General features: G+C 55.5%; 1 protein-coding gene across 4 annotated transcripts in view; it reads right to left on the bottom strand.

The window, feature by feature from the left end:
• Positions 1-20,297, bottom strand: part of ITGB2 (integrin subunit beta 2) — a 36,646-nt gene extending 16,349 nt beyond the window's left edge. The window contains exons 1-3 of one of the 4 annotated variants that reach the window (XM_047718264.1): positions 20,113-20,297; positions 19,021-19,309; positions 6,145-6,298 (exon numbers count right to left, since the gene is read on the bottom strand). In XM_047718264.1, the coding sequence (XP_047574220.1) occupies positions 6,145-6,298; positions 19,021-19,309; positions 20,113-20,179 (510 nt within the window). In that variant the 5' untranslated portion in view covers positions 20,180-20,297. Of the gene's footprint in view, positions 1-3,816; positions 3,836-6,144; positions 6,299-6,424; positions 6,651-19,020; positions 19,310-20,112 lie in introns of those variants that run through there. The other 3 variants (XM_047718273.1, XM_047718284.1, XM_047718294.1) reach the window with 3 other exon arrangements.
• Between the last annotated feature and the right edge of the window lie 2,919 nt (positions 20,298-23,216).

Genomic DNA, 23,216 nt, shown 5'->3' with positions numbered 1-23,216 from the left:
CGACCAGAAACAGATCTGCCCACCCAGAAGGTGATGTGAATGCCAGCTCCTGCCCTGCTGCGGGCCCGTGAGGCTCCTGGGGAGGGGGGAGGAGGGGATCCTCAGGGCCAGCAGAGGCCACAACCCAGACCAACCGCATGCATGGTCCCCACCTCTGCCTGTGGGGCTCTGGGCATGGCCTGTAGGTGGGCCCCCCTTTGCTCTCCTGTAACACCTGCCTCTGTGCCATGCCCGGGGCGGGGGCTCTGCGTGAGAGAGAATCGGGGCGGGGCGGGGGGGGCTCGCAGGGAGGGGCTCCTGCGCTTCGAAGCCCTGCCCAGCCTCAGGCTCCCATCTTTTTGGAGGTGACCCTCCTGCTCCCTGGTCCCCACCAAGATTATAATCAGGACCCAGAAATGTCAGAATGCTCCATCCTTCCCGTTTGGGGTCAAAAGCAGAAGCCACACAGCACATTGGCTTCCTGGGTCAGAGCAGCGGCCGGATTGGCCCAGGAGGCAGGGGGCGGACAGCTCAGGTTCACACCAGGCCCCATCCATGCCTCCCAGCCAGGCGCGTGGGGCTCAGGCCGAGGCTGGCTGTGGCCAGTCCCAGCTTCGATCTGGGTCCCTCCAAAGTTCACAGCTGACTGCCTGTACTGACTTGAGTGTTCCCCCCATAGCCCTGGGCCTGCCTGGCCACTGTCCAGGGCATGTCGGCCTCTGGGGAACGCCGCCACCCTGCCCCAAGGCTGCCCCCTGTAGAGTGTGGGAGGCTCCTTCCCAAGCACCCCAGCCACGCCTGTACTCAGGCAGGGTGAGCTGGTACCAAGGTCCTGGGGCAGCGGCTGCCCTACTCGCTCTCCTGGGGCCACAGACCGAGCCCCAAACATTCCCAACAACCAGCGTGTATACTCTATGGGCCCTGAGCACCAGCAGGATGTAGACCCGGGTGCCGGTTCGGCAGGCACACCCCTCCCACCGAGAAGGAGGGACCTCACTTCCTAACCCACAGACTGCGAAGTCCTGACCCTGACCTTGGGAAGCTGGGCGGGGGTGGGGAGCTGCCCTGTCCCAAAGCACTCCTTGCCCACTGGAGCACTGGGGCAGCCACGGGGACGGCGCGGCCACAGGGACAGCTGCACCCCAGCCCGCGTGTCCCCCAGCCTGCGGGGGCAGGATGCCTGGACGCACTGCGGCTCTGGGAGCTCAGAGGGAGGACAGAGAGGCAGAGCCCGCAGCCTGTCCTCCTCTGCCCCAAGCAAGTGGGGCAGGCCAGCTCCCTCCTTGCCCTCAGGCAGCGGCAGGCAGGCACATGCCCAGTGGCCGGGACTGGGCCTTGCCTGAGACTGATGTCGTGGAGCTGCACAGACGGAGGGCCCTCGGAGCGTTGTCCTGCTGGCCACCCTGCAGCAGCACAGGGTACCCGACCTGGATGGTGGCCCGCCTCGCCAGCATGTGCTGCCTTGACTTCCTCCGGGACCAGAGGGGTGTGTGGACCCCCGGCTCCGGGTGGGGGACTGGCCGGGAGAGTGAGCGTTTGCAGCACCACAGGACTGGCCGCCGTGGGCCCTCGACTTGTAGGGACACGGACCTGGGAGCAGGAGGCCTAGGCTGAGCCTGGGGAGGAGGAGGGGGAGGGGGAGGGACGCAGGCCCAGCCGTTGGGGCTCGAGCCTAGCACCCTACCACCGGAGGGAGGGTCCCCCGCTCCGCCTGCCCTTCAGCCTTTGTCTCCCCAGAGAGCGGGGTGGGACCCACGGTGCCTGAGCGCCCTCGGCTGTGAGGACTTGGTGACACAGCCACTCTTCACACCCCTGCCCGCGGTGGGGACGCTGGCACAGCCTAGGGGCAGCTGCCGGAAGTCGGAAGTCGTGGGTCTGTCCCCCGCGGGTGGCTTCCTGGAGACCCAGCGACCCAGGGCCAAGTGCTCTCCCCGGCCCCGCCCCACTGCCCCCAAACGAATGCACTGAACCAGGGTCCTCTGTAGAAGGTCTGGACAGCGAGGGTCTGAGAGCGGAGGGAGCGCTAGAGGAGCAGCGTAGCACCTTCCTTCCGGATCGCACACACGCACACGCACACACGTACACACGCGCACACACAGCCCATATTTGGTAAAAGACAAGAAAAAGCGGAAACTTTAGGAAGAAAACACTGTGGGCAGCAGGCAGAGGGAGGGCACGGCGTCTGAGTCCGGACAGCAAGCTGGTGTCAGATCAGGCTTCCTGTCAAACGCGAGGAAGGGAACAAAGACAAAACAAATGCAGAAACAATGAAATCCCCTTTCCACCGAACCGGCACAAACAGGGACAAACACAGAGCCGGGAGGGTCCTCCAGGAGCTCAGAACAGCAGGACCGCTCAGGCTTTGCTGGAGGCAAGACGCAACCTTAGCTTCCAATAGCCTGACCTCCAGGGCCCTGTTAAGACTTTCAGAAAATCCCTTTAGAAATTTCCTTTCTCTCTGCGCCCCCAACGTAGAAGATCATAACCGTCTCCTCCTCACACCCCCAGGGCAGCTCTTTCTGCCACGAGTCCAGTCCTCATGCTTCATAAAACCATCTTTTTGCACAGAAAACATGTCAAGAATCCTTTCCTGACCGCAGCCTCGCATCACATCAAAAGAAGAAGGTTTTGGGCGCCTGCGGGGGGTGCTCAGCTGGTTAAGCCACTGCTTTCAGCTCAGGCCACAATCCCAGAGTCTGGGGATGGAGGGAGCCTGCTTCTCCCTCTGACCTTCTCCCCTCTCATGCTCTCTCTCACTCTCTCTCTCTCTCAAATAAATAAATAAAGTCTTTAAAAAAAAAACAAAGAAGAAGAAGGTTTTGCAAAAGTGCAAACCCTCAGACCAGGCCACTGTCAACTCCAAGGGTTCACTGCACCTGCAGGCCTGTGGGGCCAGAGGGCCAGTCCCCAGGGGCTTACAAGGGACACGCCCAATCAGGTGACAGGGGCAGCCTGGGGAGTGGGAGGAGGTGCTGGCGGGGAAAGTTCAAAGATCAGAGGCAGAGAAGGGAGGTGGTGGGGAGCTGGGGTACTGGGGGATGGGCATGAAGGGGGGCGCCTGGCCTGATGGGCACCGGGTGTTACATGCAACTGATGAAACAATGAACTTCAGAGCCGCTGAAATGAAAAAGAAAAAAGATGGGACACAGGGGACCTGGGCTGTGCTCGGTCCATACTCACCCCAGGAGCTGGACGACTCAGGGCTGTTTCACGGAGGAAAAAAGCAAATGTGTACAACGGAGCTGAACTAGGCATCAGCCTCGGTTTAAGCCACAAGACAGAGCGTGGAGATGGGGTCGTTTCTGCTTTTCACAAGAAAACACAGAATTGGACAGAAGCCACATGCTACGGGTGGGGGTGGCGCTGGACCCACGGTGCTCAGAGCTCGAGGCTCTGGACAGAAGGACAGACAGACAGATGCAGGGACAGAAGGAGCAGGGGCCGGAGCAGGCGTGACCTGTGTGTCCTCTGCGCAGCCCCACAGGCGTCTGCGAAAGGTGTCCAGGGTGAGAGGCCCCAGAGCAGACCACATTTCGTGACCGGGGGAACACAGTGAGACGCTCTCCCGTGTTGATCAGACAAAGAGCATCTCGCGAGTCGAAGAGGAATCGAAATCGCGTTTGCAGAGAACAGCTTCGGCCCGGCGGTGGAAAGCCTGTGTCCGCAGCCAGGACGCAAAGCCGATGCCCATGCGTCTGGCCGCGGACGAGGACGGAGGGGACGCAGATTCAGAAGTGGCGGAAAGAGCGGGAAAGCTCTGGAGAGGGAGGCGGAGACGCGCGGATACGGGCGTGCGTCTGAGTCGGAAAACAAACAAAAAAGCTAAAATCCACAAACCCGTCAGAACCTGTTTCCTTGAAAAAGGCAACAAAATTGGGAGGAGGATGGCCACGCGGCTTCGGTTAGAGCGGTCCGGAGGGCGACCCCGCGACGGTGGGGAACGGGCGGCGCGGCTGAGGCTGTGGCTGCGTCAGACACCATGAGTGGGCTGCGCACCAGCCTTCAAAGGAGGTGAGCACAGATGGGGGTTCCCCAGGAAGGGGCCCCTCACACCAGAGGCCATGTAGGCTCCGTGCGGGGAGACAGGACAAGGAAAGAACCAGAAGAATGTGTATTTCCAGATCGGGAAAGCTTCTGCGCATAAGGACTACGGAGGAAAATGTCAAGACAGATGTACCCTAAAAGAACAGATCTGTACCTAAAACAGAAGACGTGTAATGAATCCAGTGTCAAAGGGCAGGGCCATTTCATGGCAAGGAGGTGTTAGAAGTCGGGAACAAACAGGCAGATGTCCCTGGGGGCCGTGGGCGGGAACGGTGGTCCCAGCAGCTGCCCTCTGGCTGCTGCCCACTCCGCCCCCCAGACCGGGGCTGCCTGCCCAGCTGTCCGGCTGGAAAATATTTCTCCCATCCGGGAGGCCCTCCCAGGGGGCCCCCGACAGCAGAGGAAGTGTGGGAGCACAACTCAACTTTCATGAGAATAAGGAAAAGTGACTGTCCCCCCGGACCCACATTTCTGTCTGGGCAGTGGCACGGGGATGTCTGCACCGAGCGGGGTAGCCACGCCAGGGGTTCATGTGGAAGCCGGGGTCTGCTTGGTCCCTGACCCCCTAGGGGAGGGGGTTCTGAATCATACATTTGATTACAGCGTCCATGGGAGTTTGAGCTACAGGTCTCCCCCTGTTACAGGAAGGCCTTCTCCCGGGGTGCAGCCGGGTCCCTCCCGCCCCAGAGAGTGGGCAGCGTCCTCCACACAGTGGTCTGCAAGGCCCTTGCCGGTCTCAGCGCTCCGTCCCTCATGAAATCTCTAGGCAATGCCCACGTTGGCCCGGGGCCTGCGGCCTCTGCCCAGGGCCAGGAGTTCCATCCAGATTTCCTGGAGGCCCAAGGCTGGGGCAAAGCCCAGGGGCCATGCTGAGCCCCCTCCCCGTTTCTCCTCCCTCCTGGATTTGCTCCACAGAGAAACAGGTGCGAGACCCAGTGCAGAGCTGGTCCCCCCCACCCCATCACAGAAGCCTAGCTCCGGCCACTCGCAGCCAGCCTGCGGTCACCTGGACAACTGGCGTCCCCAGAGTGAAGCCTCGTGCCTGCACCAGACGCGGGACGGAGTGAGGGCTCGGCCACTGGCACAGGGAACCTTCTGCGAGGACCATAGGCTGAGGCCCCGCCTCCAACTGCTCCCAACTGCTTGTCCACCGGGGTCCCAGGAGTCCCCCACCTCCAGGTATGGCGGGCCCAGCCGGGCAAGCCGGCAGGATCCCAGCCCGGGGTCAGGGGAAGAGGACGGGGCACCGGGAGGAGGTGAGACGGGGATGGTGTGGAGTGCGGCCATGTCAGCTGCAATCCCGGCTGACCCCAGGGTTCCAGCCCCCACTCCCAGGAGACGTGGGGACAGGCTTCCAGGAGACCCTCTGAGAGTCTAAGAGGAGAGGTGGGCCCAGCAGCGGGAGAGCACACACACACACACAACACACACCCCACACACCCACTCACACCTGCACAGCTCACATCCTCTAACACTTACATAAACACACGCTTGCACATTTGTGCACACATGCTCACAATCTCACACTCACAGGCCTTCACACAGCACGTGCACCCTCTCACACCTCCATACACACTCACACACACAGACTCTGGGGGGACAGACCACCACGGCAACCTTGGGGGCGTGGGGAGGAGGGGGTCCCAAGCAGGAAGAGGAAGGCGGGCTGGGGCCCCCAGACTCCCCACACGGCCCTGGTTCCACCCGCTCTGGCCCCTCTGGGGGGTTCTCGCCTGCCCCCCAGCGTCCTCCTGGCTCTGCAGGGCCTCAGAGCCCCCACGTCAGGGGCTCGGTAAGTGTCTGGGACTTGTCAAGAGACCATAGACCCAGTGGCAAAGGACTGAGCCTAGGCCCTGTCCTCTGGCCATGCTCGGTCCTGTCCCCGGTTACAGACGCTCCCGTTGCTCTGTGGGGTTCTGGCCACGGTGGGCACAGCAGTCCCCTTGCTGGATCTCCGGGAAAGAAGGGAGCCCAGAGCAGACAAGCCCAGGGCGGGTAACGGGGACCAGGTCTGCAGGGCCCTCTCTAGGGCTGGGCCACTCCCCAGGGAAGAGCCCCAGGGCCCAACTGTTCCCCTCTAGAAAAACGAGCCTGGACACAGAGGAGCCCCTGTCCACTCACCCCGCTGATGCCCTGGTGACCTCGGTGGGGCATCCTGGCTGGGCAGGGAGGGGCGTCAGCTCCGTTGGTACCCTGGCCGGGCCGCTGCACAGTCGAGCGGATGAGCCAGCGAGCCCTGATGGGGAGGGCACGGTGCTTCCTGTTCCAAGCTGCTCTGGAGGAAGTGCTTGCATGGGGCGATTGCACCACAGGTGGCCGTCAGACCCCGGCCCCCGCACGCCCCGCCCACGGGTGTTTGAGGAAGACCCCAAGAGCCAGCGAGGGACTTGCCCTTCCTTACACACGTTCCGGTGAGGAGCAGAGTGGTGTGAAGGGAGGGATGAGTACTGCGGGCATGGTCCTAGGGTGGCACCCGGGACTCGCCTCTGTGGGCGGAGGGGGCCGTGCCCTGCAGGGACAGAGGATGGCAGACTTGCACGCTGGGACAGGGGCCCAGCCTGCAGACTGCAGCCATTGGAGAACAAGGTGGTGGGACTGAGGGTTGTGGTCATGGAACAAAAAGTGTGACAGGGACTCAGGAGCACAGTGACCCTGGGAGTGAGCCGGTGAGCCGGACAGAATCGGCCCCAACACAGGCAGGAGGATGCAGACAGATGCAGGTGCACAGAGCCCACGCCTGTCCAACCGGCAGCGCCCAGGAGCAGAGACCCGGGGACAGAGAGGACCAGACACCCAGCGACGGGAGAGGTTCCAGACCCCAACGAGCGGCCCAAGCGACAGGGCACTGCCACCCTCGGGGGGCTTCTAGTGCCCTCGCAGGACAGAACAGAGAGCAAGAAATGCCACGAGGTGGGGGGGATTCGAGTGGGGACGGGGGCAAGGAGAGGAGACACGGATTGATGAGGTAAGCCAGACGCCTCCAGCCGGAGCAGGACCAGGTATCGGCTCCCCGCACTGTGCACAGACGCTCCGCAGAAGCAGGCAGACGGACAGACGGACAGACCCGACACGGACGTGAGGATGGGGACACAAAGGTGAGCAGGGGAGCAAGCAGAAATGAGGAGGCCTAATAACTGCAGGTTTTAAAACAGATGTAAAAATAGTAAGAATCGGAAACAGAAATCCCGCAGGACCAGAGCCGGAGATCAGGGAGCACGCTGCCGCTTCTGGTGTGCATCAACGCACGTTTTGTTGGGAAGTATTTAATATTACATGTGAGAACTATCAAAAAGCCTTCTTAAGGATATAAATAGGATGTATACATCTGAAAAAAAAAAGAAAATATGACAATTTTTGTTTTAAAAACGACAAAAGAAATAGAAAAAATAAGATTATAAATTAAAAACCTACAATAAGATATCAGGAATGAGGTTTTTTTTTTCTTAAGATTTTATTTATTTATGAGAGAGAGAGAAAGACAGAGTGGGGGGAGGGGCAGAGGGAGAGAGAATCCCAAGCAGACTCCCTGCTGAGTGCAGAGCCCGACACGGGGCTCGACCCCACAACCCTGAGATCATGACTCGAGCCAAAATCAAGAGTCAGACGCCTAACCTACTGAACCACCCAGTCAACCCAGGAATGGTTTCACATGTTCTAGAATATTCCAGAATTTCAGGAATCATAGCACCTAGGAGGGGCTTACCGTCTCCCACTTCGAATAAACAAATTATTGCATCGGGTCTTAAAGATAAAGAGACAGATCAGTTCCGACTACACGCTCTCTATCAGGGGAATCCGGACGGTACAGAACGATGAGAGAATAGCAAAGAAGCACAGACGGAGAATGTCCCCACACCACACCCGGCGCGGCCTCACTAGATAAAGCAGTGGCTGTCACTGGCCACCACACCACAGAGACGGATACCACGCACTGTGCACGCGCCTTTGTGGTGCAATCTGGGTGAAAGGGCAGTACAAATTTAGACACTAATAAAATAGACATCACGATTGTCACTTCTGCACCGAACTCGGACCAAGACTTTAGATCTACTACGGGGTTACAGGAAGAACAGGGGACAGAGGCATGTGTTAAATGACACCACAGGGTTTCAACCCGCAAAACCCCGGAGACAAACCACAAAGTGCAAGGGAGAAGAGTGGGGGAAGGAGACCCGGCTCAGGAACCCATGGGTTAAGAGATTTAGGAGAAAATCAACCAATCGCAATGTATGGAGGGGGTGATATTAAGAAACTATGGTTGGGGCCCCCAACGGGCTCCATCGGTTAAGGATGCGACGCTTGATTTCAGCTCAGGTCATGAGCTCGGGGTCCTGGGGTCAGGCCCCGCACTGGGCTCTGCACTCAGCACGGAGTCTGCCTGAGATTCTCTCTCCCTCTGCCTCTCCTCCCCCTGTGCCCGCTCGCTCTCTCTCAAATAAGTACATAAATCTTCAAAGAAAAGTGCTGTTAATTTTCTTAGATGTGATAAATTTTGTGATTATACTCAAGAGCTGTCGCCTTTAAGAGTTACACACTGAAGTATCTGTGGAGGACGAGGTACCATGTTCCAGATTTGCTGCCAGATAATGAGTGGGGGGAGGGGTGACGGAGGGAGGGTGGGAAAATTAAGGAGATGTTCGCCTTTCCATACACGTAGGCCCTGCGCCTGGGCCCCCAGGGAAGATATAGCTGGACATTTACCCAAGGTCAAAATGACTCAGCAAAACCTCGAAGCATGGGCTGTACTTCTGCTCCGATTCTGCCCCGAGCACATACCATATATCTGCTTCGTTGAAAAAATAATCAAAAAGGAGCATTCCAAGCATAAAAAGAAGAAAAACAAAAAAACCCTCCCTGGCTCCTCTAAGATTAAAGTCATGTAGCATCACATACACTAAGAATGTTCTAGGATATTCCTGAATTTCAGGAATCATGGCACCTAGGAGTGGGTTAAAGATGAGACAGTCTATTGTTTTCTGGAATGCACTTTGTTGTCGTGACAGGGAGCTCTGTGTAAAAACATACATAACTCCACACCAACGCTTGTCCCTGAGTGCGGTCATCCCGTGAGCACTGTCATCCCGTGAGCACTGTCGACCTGGGCAGCTGTCCTCGCATGCGCTCCAGTAAAACTCTCCTCCTTTCTCTTTAAAATGTTTCAAAAGTTTTTTTCATTTTGCACCAGCAGTGGGTAAGGCTATAAAGAAAACAAGACTGGCCAAGTTGAAGATTGTGGAAGCAAATGTGGAGGGCATATGGATTCATGAAACTGTTCTGACAATTTTCGCGACTGTAAATTTTCTGGAGTAAAATTTTTTTAACTTTAAAAAGAAGTGTAAATTTGCTGAAGGAGGATACTTTCAGTTTTGCAAGATGAAAAAGTTCTGGAGATTGTTTGCACACAATGTGGACAGAACATCTGAATTACACACTCAAAAATGGGAAAGATGGTGGGATACATGGTTAAATTTATGTTTTGTGTTTTTTTCTTAAGATTTTTAAATTGTTTATTTGTTTATTTGAGAGAGAGAGAGCGTGAGCAAGGAGGAGAGGTAGAGAGAAGCAGATCCCCGCTGAGCAGAGAGCCTGATGCGGGACTCCATCCTAAGACCCTGGATTGTGACCTGAGCCAAAGGCAGATGCTTCACTGACTGAGCCACCCAGGCATCCCTATGTTATGTTTTTATTTTAGTTTTTTACCACAGTTAAAAAGGAAAAAGTGCAAAAAATTCTGTCTATCAGATAAACTTAAATCAGACACTGAAGGTCAGAAATAAAGGACTGGATGATAGACACATCACACGCCAGGGAATACTAACAATTAGGTAGAAATGATATCAAAAGGTATAACTCAGGGGGCACCTGGGGGGCTCTGTTGGTGAAGCCTCCGACTCTTGATTTCAGCTCAGGTCATGATCTCAGGGTCCTGGGATTGAGCTCTGCACTGGGCGTGGAGCCTGATTAAGATTCTCTCTCTCTGCCCCAACCCCTCTCTCTCAAAAAAAAAAAAAAAAAAAGTATATAATTCAAGGCAAAAAGTATTAAATGCTTAAGGAATGATGGAGGTTGTGGAATTTATCATCCACAAAGAAAAAATAGTTGCAGGGCCGCCTGTGGGGCTCAGTGGGTTAAGCCTCTGCCCTCGGCTCGGGTCATGATCTCAGGGTCCTGGGATCGAGCCCCTGCATCAGGCTCTCTGCTCGGCGGGGAGCCTGCTTCCCCCTCCCTCTCTCTGCCTGCCTCTCTGCCTGCTTGTGATCTCTGCCTGTCAAATAAATAAATAAAATCTTAAAAAAAAAAGAAAAGGAAAAAAATAGCTGCAAAACACATAGAATAGAAACTGACAAACACATAAGCCAAGGGACCCAGATGCAAACTCAGCAAACGTCTTTAATGTCCTTCTCTCAGAAATGAACAGATGAAACAGATGCAGAGGAGGCTTGTGAACACTTTGAGGGTTACGACCTCTGTAACTGACGAGCAGATCATGTATTAAGCCACAAAGGACATCTCGACATGCTCTAAAGCACAAAGGTCACAAGGAGGCAAGTTCATGGGCACAGTATAAGAAAATCAGATGTTAACCAAAGGGTGACATTGAAGAAAAAACCCAGCATCCTGAGACACTGGCAGCAAACCTAACGTAGGATCGGTAGACACAGCACGGGATGTTCGTACGGCGGGATAATGCGCGGGAATTTAAGTATTTTTCTGGAGCTGTGTGTATCCGCAGGACACATCTCAAAACCTTGACCCTGATGTTCTCTAACGCATGAGCTGCAGAAGGTTGTATGGTGTGACCACGTAGCCCGCGTGATGCTGGAGACACCCATATGCCCATGAATCCTAAGTTCAGGACCGTGGTCACCTCTGAAGGCACAGGGGAGAGCAGTCCTGGAAGATGAGTGCAGAGACCTTCAATTTTATCATTTTAAGAAGAAAAAATGCTGGGCAAAGTAAGGTAAAACGTTAAGATCTGACAGACTAGGACGGTGGGTATGTGGGTGTTGATGATGTTGGTCTTCACACTTTGCTGTAGTCTTGAGATTTTTTTTTTTTTTTAAAGGAACTAACAGGGAGTGACTACAAATGAGCAAGAGGAGTGTGGGGTCATGGAAATGTGCTAAAATTGGGCTGTGGTGATGATTTCACAACTCTGTAAACTTGCTAAAATCATTAAGTGGTATACCTAAAGTTAGTGAATATAGGCATGTAAATTCTACCTTAATGAAGCTGTAACAAATGAAACAAAATGAAGAATATTTAGGAGTAAAAAGAAGTCACCAGGAGCTTCCAGTCCCTCCTGAGACCAAGCAAGCACACTGCCCTCCATCTCTGATCACAATTAAAAATATCACACAGAATGAAACAGAACAATTTTCTGAAAGATAGGGGCGAGAAATCAAAACTTCATGAAAGACTGATATGGGGGTGTCCTGCCCCCCAAAACTGCTGGCTTAATTCAAGGTATCCTGCACCCCAGAACAGCATGGTGCATATGGCCAAGAAAAGCCCTCTTTTCTGGACTCTGGGCTGGGAAGGGATGCCCTGATGGATAGAGAGAGAGGGAGAAATGCCTGCTTTTCTTTGTCCTAGTCTTGCCTTAGAGGCAATTCCTGCCCTAAACCTGTGCTCCCAAGAGGGTGGGAGCAGCAGAAGATTTTATTTTATTTTATTATTTTATTTTATTTCAGCAGAAGCTACTGCAATCTTGACTGTGGCCCAGGGTAATGTAGCCACAGGAGATACTCAGCAGTGTGCGGACACTACAACTCCCACTTCACAACCAGAGGAGCAGGGAGGGAGGCCTCTGGAGGCAAAGAGTGTAGGGGATAAGAAGGAGGTCTAGAAAAAGATCCCATGAAGCTTAGTATGATGTTCTAGACTCACCCTTGAGCTGGACATGTGTGGAAAGGCTTTGAGCATTGAAACATGATACAGACCATTGCCAAGGTCAAAGACTGGCCCCAGGGTCATGCAAGTGTGAGATGTATCCAAATAACACTGTGAAGACTGTGAAAACTGATCTCATGTGGGAACCACAGCCTACAGGAAGCAGATCTGAACTTGTGGTCTGCTTCTAATCAGGCTGACCTGACAGGAAAAACAAAATGAGCAAGGTTGGAGATAGGATCCAGAGACTTATTAAGTAATACTCAAAATGTTCAAAATACAATCCAAAAGTACTCACATGACAATAACACCAAAGAAAATCTCAGGAATTTGTAAGACAAAAAATAATGAACAATACTAACTCTGAGATGATCCAGTGTTGAAACTACCACAGAAAGCATTTAAATCAGCTATCATGAATATGGTCCATTAAGTAAGGAAAACACTCTTGAAACAAATACAAAGGTAACAATTTTCAGCAGAGATAAAAAAAAAAAAACTATGAAAAAGAATAAGATGGGATTTAAATTAAAAATACAGTGACAGAGATTTAAAAAAATCATTGGTCTTAATGGGAGAATGGTGAGACGGAAGAAAGTGAGTGAACTTGAAGACCATTATGAATGACAAAGAGAAAAAAGAGATTGGCAAAGACAGAGCCTGGGCCCCTGCAGGATAACATCTGCATTACTGAAGTGAAGTGAACGGTTGATAGAAAAAGCATTTGAGGGGCACCTGTGTGGCTCAGTGGGTTAAGCCTCTGCCTTTGGCTCAGGTCATGATCTCAGGGTCCTGGAATTGAGCCCCACGTCAGGCTCTCTGCTCAGTGGGGAGCTGGCTTCCCCCTCTATCTCTGCCTGCCTCTCTGCCTACTTGTGATCTCTCTCTCTCTGTATCAAATAAATAAATAAAATCTTAAAAAAAAAAGAACGAGAATTCTTCAAACCAAGCAGAGAAAAATGACACATTCCATGCAGAGGAACGAGCATTGAGTAACTGCAAACCGTAGAGGTTTGCAGCACCAGAAACCACAGAGGCAGGGACACTTGAGTGGCTCAGTGGTGAAGCATCTGACTCTTGGTTTCCGCTCAGGTCATAACCTCAAGGGTCCTGAGATTGAGCCTCGCATCGGGCTCCCTGCTCAGTGGGGAGTCAGCTTGAAGATTCTCTCCCTCTGCCTCTCACTCCACTCACTCTTTCTCTCTCAAAAATAAATAAGTAAACCTTTAAAAAATATCATAGAGCCTGGGGGTGCCTGGGGGGTTTAGTGGGTTAAAGCCTCTGCCTTTGGCTCAGGTCATGATCTCAGGGTCCTGGGATCGAGCCCTGCATCGGGGTCTCTGCTCAGCAAGGAGCCTGCTTCCCCCTCTCCCTCTGCCTGCCTCTCTGCCCACTTGTGATCTCTGTCTGTCAAATAAATAAATAACATCTTTAAAAAAATATCATAGAGCCTGGATACAATGGCACAGCACTCAAAGGAAAGGGCCACCAGCCTTGGATTCTCCTGCAGTTCTCTTATTCCCCACAAATGAAGAAGTAAATACATTCTCAGATGAAGGCAAAGTGAGAAGATTAGTCTCCAGCAGATAAGCTCTAACAGCAATCTTAAGATTTCAGAGGGAAATGATACTGGAAATATAGATATTGAGGAATAAAGACAGAGCAACAGACAGGGATAGAAGAAGAAGGAAGACGGAGATGAACCACAGCAGTGCTGATCAGTGGAAAACAGGGAAGTACTCTGCTAATTTCAATCACACGAGCTGTCGCAGCAGTGAAAACCATCGATAGTCCGGTGGGGCTTTACTTAACTGTAACGGGCCGATTCCATGAGGTGTAAGGTTTGTAAATGGGCATACACCTAACAACAGGCTCATGGCACACAAACACAGTAAGAGCTGCAAGGAGAATGGGGCGAACGCACACTTAAAACTGCAGTTGTCAGTGCCCCCTCAGCAGTCTGTTAGAAAGGAGACAAGTGCAGCAAGTACACGGACGATCTGAAACACGTCAGCCAGCAGCCGCAGGGTGTGCGTGGCACCTTCAGTAAGGAGGACAGACTCCTGCACGCCTCCAAGAGAACTGAAATCACCCCCAGTATGTTCTGTAGCCAGCGTGGAATTTAACTAGAAAATAACCAGAAAGATGTAGAGAAATGGCCAAAGAGATAACACACTTTTTTTTTTTTTAAAAGATCTTACTTATTTACTTGACAGACAGAGATCACAAGGAGGCAGAGAGGCAGGCAGAGAGGGGGGGGACCAGGCTCCCCGCTGAGCAGAGAGCCTGATGCAGGGCTCGATCCCAGGACTCTGAGATCATGACCTGAGCTGGAGGCAGAGGCCCAACCCACTGAGCCACCCAGGCGCCGCCACACTTCTTAATATTCTGTGGGTCAAACAGAAGTCTCAAGGTAAATTAGAAAATATTTTGAGGGGTACCTGGGTGGCTCAGTCATTAAGCATCTGCCTTTGGCTTAGGTCATGATCCCACGGTCCTGGGATTGGGCCCTGTATTGGGCTCCCTGCTCGGCGGGGAGCCTGCTTTCCCTCTCCCACTCCCCCTGCTTGTGTTCCTGCTCTTGCTGTCTCTCTGTGTGTCAAATAAATAAATAAAATCTTTAAAAAAAAAAAAGAAAATATTTTGAATGGAATGAAATGATATGCTGCCGGTCGTACTACGGGATGAAGGTAAAGCAGCTCCTAGAGGCAAATTGATGGCATTATGTGAACATATGAGAAATTCAACAACATGAGTGAATCCCAAGCATTCTTCAAGTGAAGAAAGTCAGCAGAACAGAGACTCAGTGGACACTGGGAAGACAGACACCAAAACCACACGAGATACCATTTCTCATCGGGGCAAATTCAGAAAGATGGTGAGGTAATGGCGGGTAGTTGGTGTCACTTATTTAAGTGGCTAATATGCACACCGTTTGTCCTTCCTGGTAGCTATAACCAGGACCACAAAGTGTCTGCATCTTTATTGGGTCATTAGAATCTATAACATAATTAACTTACATCTAGTAATGGGGAAACGTCTAGGTAGACCATGGCACATCCAGTCTCCAGCACCATGGAGCAGGCGAGACCAGGGTGTGGTGCCAGTGACTAGGGCAGTGAGGTGGGAGACAGGGAGTCCTGGGGTGCGTGCCAAGGGGTTTCTCCATCCAGGAATAATGGTGTGAAACAGAGGAAGTGATGGTCCCACCAGCGGAAGCCTTTGTGGGGCGTGAGCATGAGAGACGAGGCTTGGTGTTTTGAAAAAAGCTGAAGCCAGGGGTGGAAGAACAGAATTCTGGGAAAAATCTTTTCCCCAAAGTCCCAATAAATTCCATCTGTGGTCACTTCCCTCTAGCCTTCTAGTAAATCAACTCCATTTCATCCGGTGTTCGTTGAGGACGTGTTGCCTGGCCTAGTGCTGTGTTAGATGCCCAGAGGGCATGCAGCCTGCGCCCTCCAGGACACCATGGCCCAGTTCAGGGACGAGCATGTCACAGTGCTATAAGGCAGAAAGAGCGGCGGTCCCTCAAATTATTCTGGGCATGGGGTGGGGGGGGGGGGCGGGCAGCCTAAGTGATGTAAAACAGAGGAAGAGACGCAAGAGGCAGCTGTTTCCATTCTCTGGCTGTCCCGAATGCTGGCCTGGGCACCCGCAGCCCCACTCCCCACCCCCCAGCCACATTCCCACAATACACAGCACTAAGAGGTCTCAAAGATTAAGAAATAGTTTAATGATGGCCAAAGTGAGGCTCCCTTTATAGAGACTCCCAGGCATGCTGGAGAGCGAGGCAGCACAGCCCACGGTGCTGTGCGGGTATGACGAGCCAGGCCTGAGAACGGGGGACCCACTCATCAGAGGAGGCACCGGGGAAACACAACCCAGCACTCAGAAGGCAGAAAGCAGGGGCGCCTGGGTGGCTCGGTCTGCTAAACGTCTGACTCTACATTTCGTCTCAGGCCATGATCTCAGGGTCCTGAGATCCAGCCCCAAGTCAGGCTCTGTGCTTAGCTGGGAGTCTGCTGGGAATTCTCTCTCCCTCTGCCCCTCCCTCTGCTTGAGCAGTCCCCTGCGTGCTCCCTCTCTCTCTCAAATAAATAAATAAATCTTTTAAAAAAAAGGCAGAGAACAAGCTTGGCCCTTGTTCTCAGGCCAAGCTTGGCCCAAGCTGCCGTGACGTGGTGGCATTCAGGCCAACAGCAGGGCTGTGACATTTCCCAGCTGACACCCTCCTATCCTGCATCCCTTTGCGACTTCCGCCTGCCCCAGCTCTTGTCCTTTCGTGACCGCTCCCCGATCTTCACTTTTATTTTCTTTTCAATTTCGTCCTCACAGTAACTTCCTTCTGCAGTGTTGATTCAGCTGCTGCTCCCTTTGTGGAGAAGGAAGGGCGTGGAGGAGCCTGCGAGGCAGCTGCAGAGGAGGCGCGAGCATGCTCCCGGGGGGTGGGCAGGGCAGAGCAGAGCGGAAAACACTGTCAGCCCCGCCAGGTGCTCTGAACAGTTGTCTCCCGGGAGCCCCCACAGATCCAAACCAACGGGCAGAAAGCCACACTGCCAGGGCCACAGAGATCCTTACTGTCATCCAGCCCACACGGGTGCTAGGGCAGCCAGGCGAGCGTAGAAGGTAGGGAAGATGTTTGGGGGTTGGGCCCTTTCCAGCCACCTACTGTCCTGGATGCTGGCCTACGTGTCCTCATCCCCACTTACTACCCAACTACACCTTCATGTCAAGCAGAAGGTCTTTTCTCCTTAGTCTTCCTCTTTCTGGCTTCCTCCTTCCAACTCGGCTAAAGGAAAGACACCCGGAGGAGGCCAGGGCAGAGGCTGGCCTATGGCCTGAGCAGGGACTGCCCAACCCTCACCAGAACAGAAAGATTAACCAACAGACTTGACTTTGTGGAAGGTCACACTGAGGACCTGTTGGAGGGCAGAAGGAGGGCTCCTTCAAAGGAGATTGAGCCAGAAAAAGTTAAGCAATTATCAATGCTGGGGGAAAACCAGAAGTTATATAAGGAAGAAAATGTAATTCTAGAATGTTCTCTTGGCTCAGTAGTGCACAGTTACACTGTCAGAATAACCAAAGCACTGAGCCCAGGTTAGAAATGGAACTGTTGGAGGGCACCTGGGTGGCTCAGTCGGTTGAGTATCTGCCTCTTGATCTCAGCTCAGGTCTTGATCTCAGGGTCATGAGTTCAAGGCCCATTTTGGGCTCCATGCTGGACATGGTGCCTATTTTAAAAACAATAATTTAAAAATGAAACTGTTCATCATTCTACAGAGATGTGATGGGCGGGGGCGTGAGGAGCTAACATCCTCATTACCACAACAGGAAGGTCATAATGCCTTCCTGGTCTCCTGGAATCTAATTTCTCCTTTCAGTATGAAGACCGGGCTGACAGGTGGGGGTTCCAGGGGGTCAGGCGAGCCGTCTAACCCTAACCCAGGTCCCAGGGTCATTTCTCTCCTTATGGTACCTACCAAATTGCCATTTCCTGTTCAATTTGTCATTTCTTCCAATGTCAAATAAAGCCCCTTTTGGGCATCTTTAGGGACGTGTGCCCACTGGACATCTTGGCTGCCTTTGTCAAATCAACTTTGTACCTTCCAACCCTGGATTAAGGAGCTCAGTTTCCATGTTTGCTTTCTAAGCTCCTCTGGCCGTAGGGGCCTGGTTTGGGGGCATGGATGCTAGGCTGAGAGAGGAGCATGGGCTTGGGGTCCGAAAGATGGGGCCACTGGTAGCGGTAGTCGTCTCCAGACAGCCAATCCCTTTTCTTCCTTGGGCCCCCATTTCCCTCACCCCCGCTTCCACTGTGAGGACAAATGAAGACATATGAAAGGGTTCCTCAAAAGGCCTGGCACACACAGCAGGTGCCCAATAAGTGTGAAGTTGCAAATCATCAGAAAGATGGCAGCCACAAGGTTCCAGGAAGCATGGAGCTCTCAATCAAATTACAGCAGATTTTTCTTTTTTTGAGGGGAGTGTCTATACCTGGAGTTATAGGAAATTTCTTTTGGGGCTACCTGGATAGCTCAGTTGGCTAAGCATTGACTCTTGATTTCGGCCCAAGTCATGATCTCAGGGTTGTGAGATTGAGCTCCGAATCAGGCTCTGTGCTCAGAGCAGGGTCTGCTTGAGCTTCTCTCTCCCTCTCCTGCTGTCCAGCCTCCTGGCTGTGGTGACAAGCAGTCGCTTCTGGCCTCGGGCTCCCCACCTGTCCATGAGGTCAGTGATCACTGGCCTCCCCTCCGTCGGTGTGAGGTTATGGGCCGACGGGGACAGAGAACAGGCCCGGCCCAGAGAAAGTGCGGGAACAGCAGGAGGCATGTGTCACGGGGCTGCCGTGGAAACTGCTCTGCGGCACCAGGGAAGCCTCCGACCCGCCGTATGTAAGCGAGCTTAGCTGGGCTCAGAGCAGGCAGAGCCCTGCTCCATACCGGTGGCTCCCTGGGGAGGCCGCTGGGTGGGAGAGGAGGAAGTACACACAGGAACCTGGAAATCCTGGCCTAAGTGCTGGGCAGGGTCCGTGTGAGGAACGCACACCCGGGGCGCACGCCCAGCCTGTGGATCTCAATCCTGATGGGGGGGGGGCCCGAGTGTCTGTTTCACTGGCTCCAGGGGGTCTGATGGGATGCTGGGTCCGGAGCCCCGAGCAGACTCTGAGCCCCGGGGCTGCTGGGCCTGCACTAGGAAGGCACTCGGTGCTGGGGAAGAAGGACGGGAGGACCTCAGGTCCTGGGACAGAACCAGGATCCCATGAAGCTGAAGTCAACCCTAGGGGCCTTTTTTCTCTCTCCAAAAGCTTCTCTCTTGGCCTCCCACACCAGTTTCAAGACTACTCCTCCTCTGCAGAGGAGATCCAGGCATTTTATTCTGCTCCCCAATTCCCCACCAGCACCCCCAAGCCCCAGAGGTCAGTGTTCCTGTGCCTGTCCCCCTGGGTCCACATCACCCTCGTGGGCAGCCAGCTGGGGCCAGGGGCCTCCTTTCCCGGTCTCCCGTGAAGTGCTCCAGCTCTGCCCACCTGCTTCCCGTCCCCCGCCTTGGATCGGGGTCCCAGCCGAGAGCTCTCCCCCAAGGAGCTATCCAGGAAAATCTCACCCTCCTTCACCTGGGAAGCCCTTGCAGGCTAGGGGCAGCCTTTTCTGTCCTCTTCTTCCTGTTTTCTCTCTCAAGAGAACAGCAGCACCTTTCCAGCGTGGGGCCCCGTGGTCAGTCTTGCTTCTGGCCCACCGAGGAGCAGGCAAGTGAGCAGGGCTGGGCCACTGGGCTCTGGAAAGACCGGACGGCAGTTCCAGGCCCCCGCTGGGCAGGTGGCTGCGAGGCCTCAGCCCAGTTCCTGAAAGGTGGGGGTGATGGGTCCGCCTCTCGGGGTGCTGAGATGAAGAGCCTGGAAAGGGGGAGGTGGGGCAGAGGTCAGAGCCCAGCGTCCAGGGCCCAGCCCACTAGGGCTGGTGAATAAGATCCAGCAGAGGGGTAGGAGAGGAAAATCCCATTCCCGTGGCGGAGCACCCAGGAGCCGCCTAAGCTGGGGTGAGGCTCAGGTTGGGGGGTGGTTGGAACATTTGCCCTAATCTGGGTGTGACCCTGGCCACCCTCGGAATTGCCCACTGAAGCTCACATGAGTAGGATGGGGGGGCCGGACTGAGACCCAGGGCTGTGTGCTGGGTGGGCTCCATGGAGACCTACCCCTTCTCACGTCTGAGCAACATGAAAATTTCACGTTTTTAAAAAGGCGGCAAGACCCAGACAGGTGGGGGAAAGGCGCTGGGAGGAACTGACGTTCATGGCCAAGCACCTCTGGGCAAGGGAGTCAGAGGGATTTTAGCTGTTTAAAGTAGGTTTCTGTGTTTTCCAAAGTGTTTCCGACAGCCACGTGTTAACTCTGTAATCGGAAAAGGACGTTAACTATAAACTGAGTTCATCGCACTGTCAAACCTCGGCAGAAGCTCTCTGCCTAGCTCGAGGGAGGGAGGGCTGGAAGGAGAGGCCAGAAACCGAGCTGGACGTTTGGGGCCTGGGGCTCTGCGGCCGCCCCCGAAGGGCGATGGCGGGCCCCACCCTGCAACCCCTGGGGGCAGAGCGCGCTGGTGAAATCTCGACTTCCCTGGGCCTCTTCCTCCCACCCCTCGCTCACCACTTCCTCCAGTCAACCCCCAGCATCACGCAGTGAGTTGGACACGTTATTTTTACCCAGAAAGTTTCCAAATTCGGGAACTGCACAGCCCCAGAGCGTTTGCATCTGAACTTCCTGTTGCATTCCTGGGCGCGGACAGGCGCAGACAGTCCACCCTGCAGACACGCGCACGGCCTGGGGCCCCGCCGCACTGTCCAGGAGCCACGTGGGACGCGTGCGGTCCGACTCCTGGAAATTCCCCTGGTTACAGAGACGTTCAGACCACAGCAGTCCCGCAGAAATTCAAACCGATCGTTTTAACCCCTGAAGTGTCCGAAGCAAAGCCAAAGGGCACGGGGGTGTGCCCTCTGGGTGGCGGAGAAGGTTCTGAGCGTGGCCTCGGCGCTCCTCGCCCAGAGACCAGGCCAGGCGGAGGACACCGGGACCTGGCGCCTGCCTTAGTCTCCCAATTTGTAGCCACGCGCCCAGTGGGGCAGGTGTCGGCCACACGCCCTGCAGCATGGCATCTCCTTCCCAGAGTCGCTGGGTCCAGGACGCTGGGGAGGGTCCGGAAGATGGAGGAGGGGGGAGGGAAAACGCCCTCCCATCCCTGCGCCCTCGAGCACCCAGGCGGGGCAGGATGGGCTGGGGTTGTACGCAGGATTTCAGCCCTGCCAACCCCACGCCGACCCTGAGCCACGAACCCCAGGCCACATTTGCTGCGGACATTCGCAGGGCCCTGGAGCCCACTGAGCCAGCTGCTGCGGGCGCGCCTGGGGCTCTGTCTCCCCAAGAACCCCGCACTGGCACCCACACCGCGGAAATGGGGAAACAGCCCCAGAAGTTCCTCCCTTGCCAAGTCAACCTCAAGCCTGGACAGCTCCCTGGGGGCGCGTGCAAGGACCTTCCTGCCAGGAGTGGGGCCTGGGGGCACCCTGAGACCGGGACTCAGGCCAGGAAGGGGTTGAAGGGAGTAGAGTGTGCGGGGAGAGGGGCAGAAACGGGCTGAGAGGACACATTCCCAGGGCTGAGTGGGGAGCGTTGAGGCGAATTTATCTGGACCCAGGTTGGCCCCGGCTGGTGGCAAGGGGGTGGCCATGACACCCCGGGAAGGAAGTCCTGACCCTGGGCACTTGGCGAGGGCAGGGTTAGGGCACTGGCCTAGGGCCAGGTAGGGCTGGGAGTCCAAACTCCGGGGCTGTGACCGGGCCCAGGCGGCGTCAGAGCTGCGAGGGGCTGCACTACGGGGAGCGGTCGCTGGCCGCTGTCATGCGCAGCCTGGTGGGGTCCGCGGAACGGGTTCTTCACTAGGAAGTCCCTCACTAGGGCTCGGGGGGGGGGGGCGGGGGGGGGGGGGACAGGGAAGGGCCGCGGGGGAGTCTGCACCTCCTGGGATCCATCCTTCCGCGGCTGCGTGGGACCCCAGGCCTTGGCGCGCGGCGGTCTGGAGACCGCCCGTCCGCAGTCCGAGGGCGGAGGCCGAAGGGGCTCCAGGCCCTGGGGAAGCGGATTCTCCAGCAGCCCCACGGCCCCCCAGCTCCGCCCGGAAACCCAGAAGCCCAGGGTGCGCGCAGAGCGGACCGCGAGCGCCCTCGGGCGACCGAAGAATGAGTCAGGGGAAAAGCGAAGAATCCCGGTCCCCGCTGAGCGCCACGAAGGGCAGAGCGGATGGGGCGGGGCCTCCCGGACCGAGAGCAGAGCCGGCGGGGCGGGGGGTGAAGGAGGGGAGGATGCTGTTTTAAGATTTTTCACTACATTTTCGGGTGGAGATGGGGAGATCCGGCTGCAGATGGAAATGTGAGGACAGCAGGGGCGGGCGTGGGAAGGGTGGACAGGAGGAGGTCAGCCAGGGGACCACGGGACAGATGGAGAGAGAAGAGGCCCCAGGACTTTGGAAAACTCCTAGCTGACCCGTTTTGTTGGACACGCTTTTCTCTGTGTGGAGAAAACTTGCACTGCACAGAAGAGGCAAAAAGAAGGCCCTAAAACTGAAGGTGTCCCCGCCCGGGGCTGACCAAGTGCTGAGTGCCCACCGCGCTGCTCACCGCCTCCCCGGAGGTCCTCCCCAGAGGAAGCCGGTCTCTCCTTTCCACCGACCTGGGCTGGCAGATAGCGAGCGGAGACCCACGCTGGCAGCTCTTACAGCGCGGGGATGTCAAGCCTGGGAGGGTCTTCTGGGGTTTCTTCCCGGGACATTTCTCTGTGGCTTCAGCCCGGGTCCATGCTGTGAAGTCACCCCTGTATGTTCAGGCCTGGTGTCTCTTTCTGCACCTATGAACCGCCTGGTTCCCTGTTGGGCCATTCTGGAACGGGACCGATCGGTCCTGCACACCCTGGCCAAAGACACCCTGAAGGGGCCTGCTCTCCCCCCAAGTAGGACGTGCCCACTTGCCGTAGTCCTGCCTCTTCTACACACTGTATGCTCAGTAAAGCCTTGAATATATAAACGGACACAAATTCCAGCCCCTTATGTGGCCTTGAGTCAATCACAGTCCCCATCACCTTGGCCTTAAGCAGCTGATGTCATCTGTCCAGTGTCCTGCTGGGTAGCACCTCTGTGTCTCTCCTGAGTAACGGCACCGGCCCTGCCAGCAGCTGGCTCCTCCTTTCTCAAACCCATCTGTGCGCGTGGGCTTCCACCAGGCTCCGCCATGGTCGAGCGGTGGGTGCTGACTCCCACTGTGGGGGGGGCGGGGAACACGGTGTGGCTAGTGTCCTGGCTGAGTCTGGGCTCCCGTGTGGCCCCCACCGCAGCCCTTTTTGTGCTGAACTTTGTTCTGGACTCATCAGCCTGTCCCCAGCAGCACAACGGGGTCCCTGGGGATGGGAGTCACCCCCAGGCTGCTCTCCTGAACGCAGCCGTCCGGGCCGCATGCCCTGGAGCCTGGAGCACGGAGAGCAAACCGGGGCTGTCCGGAGAGCGGGGCTCCCCAGCCTGCGACCCTGCCGCGCTTCACCGGGGCTGGCGGAGGTGGGGTGGGAAGGGGCGGGTTGCGCCAGTTTCCAGGAGCCATTCGGAGGAGTGAGTGAGACGGTGTAATTGTCCGGTCAGGGCGGATGAAAGCAGACGCGCCGGGTGGACCACGGGCTGTTGGGGTTCCCCTTGGTGTCCGGGGGTCCCCCCGCATACCGGACTCCGCTTGTCAGCACATACAGGCCCGCACGGCCCCGGCCTCTGAGT

The sequence above is a fragment of the Lutra lutra genome, chromosome 1 (assembly GCF_902655055.1).
Source record: "Lutra lutra chromosome 1, mLutLut1.2, whole genome shotgun sequence".
In the NCBI taxonomy this organism is placed as follows: domain Eukaryota; kingdom Metazoa; phylum Chordata; class Mammalia; order Carnivora; family Mustelidae; genus Lutra; species Lutra lutra.
The sequence above is the reverse complement of the archived record's forward strand: the minus strand, read 5'-3'. Positions and strand labels throughout refer to the sequence as shown.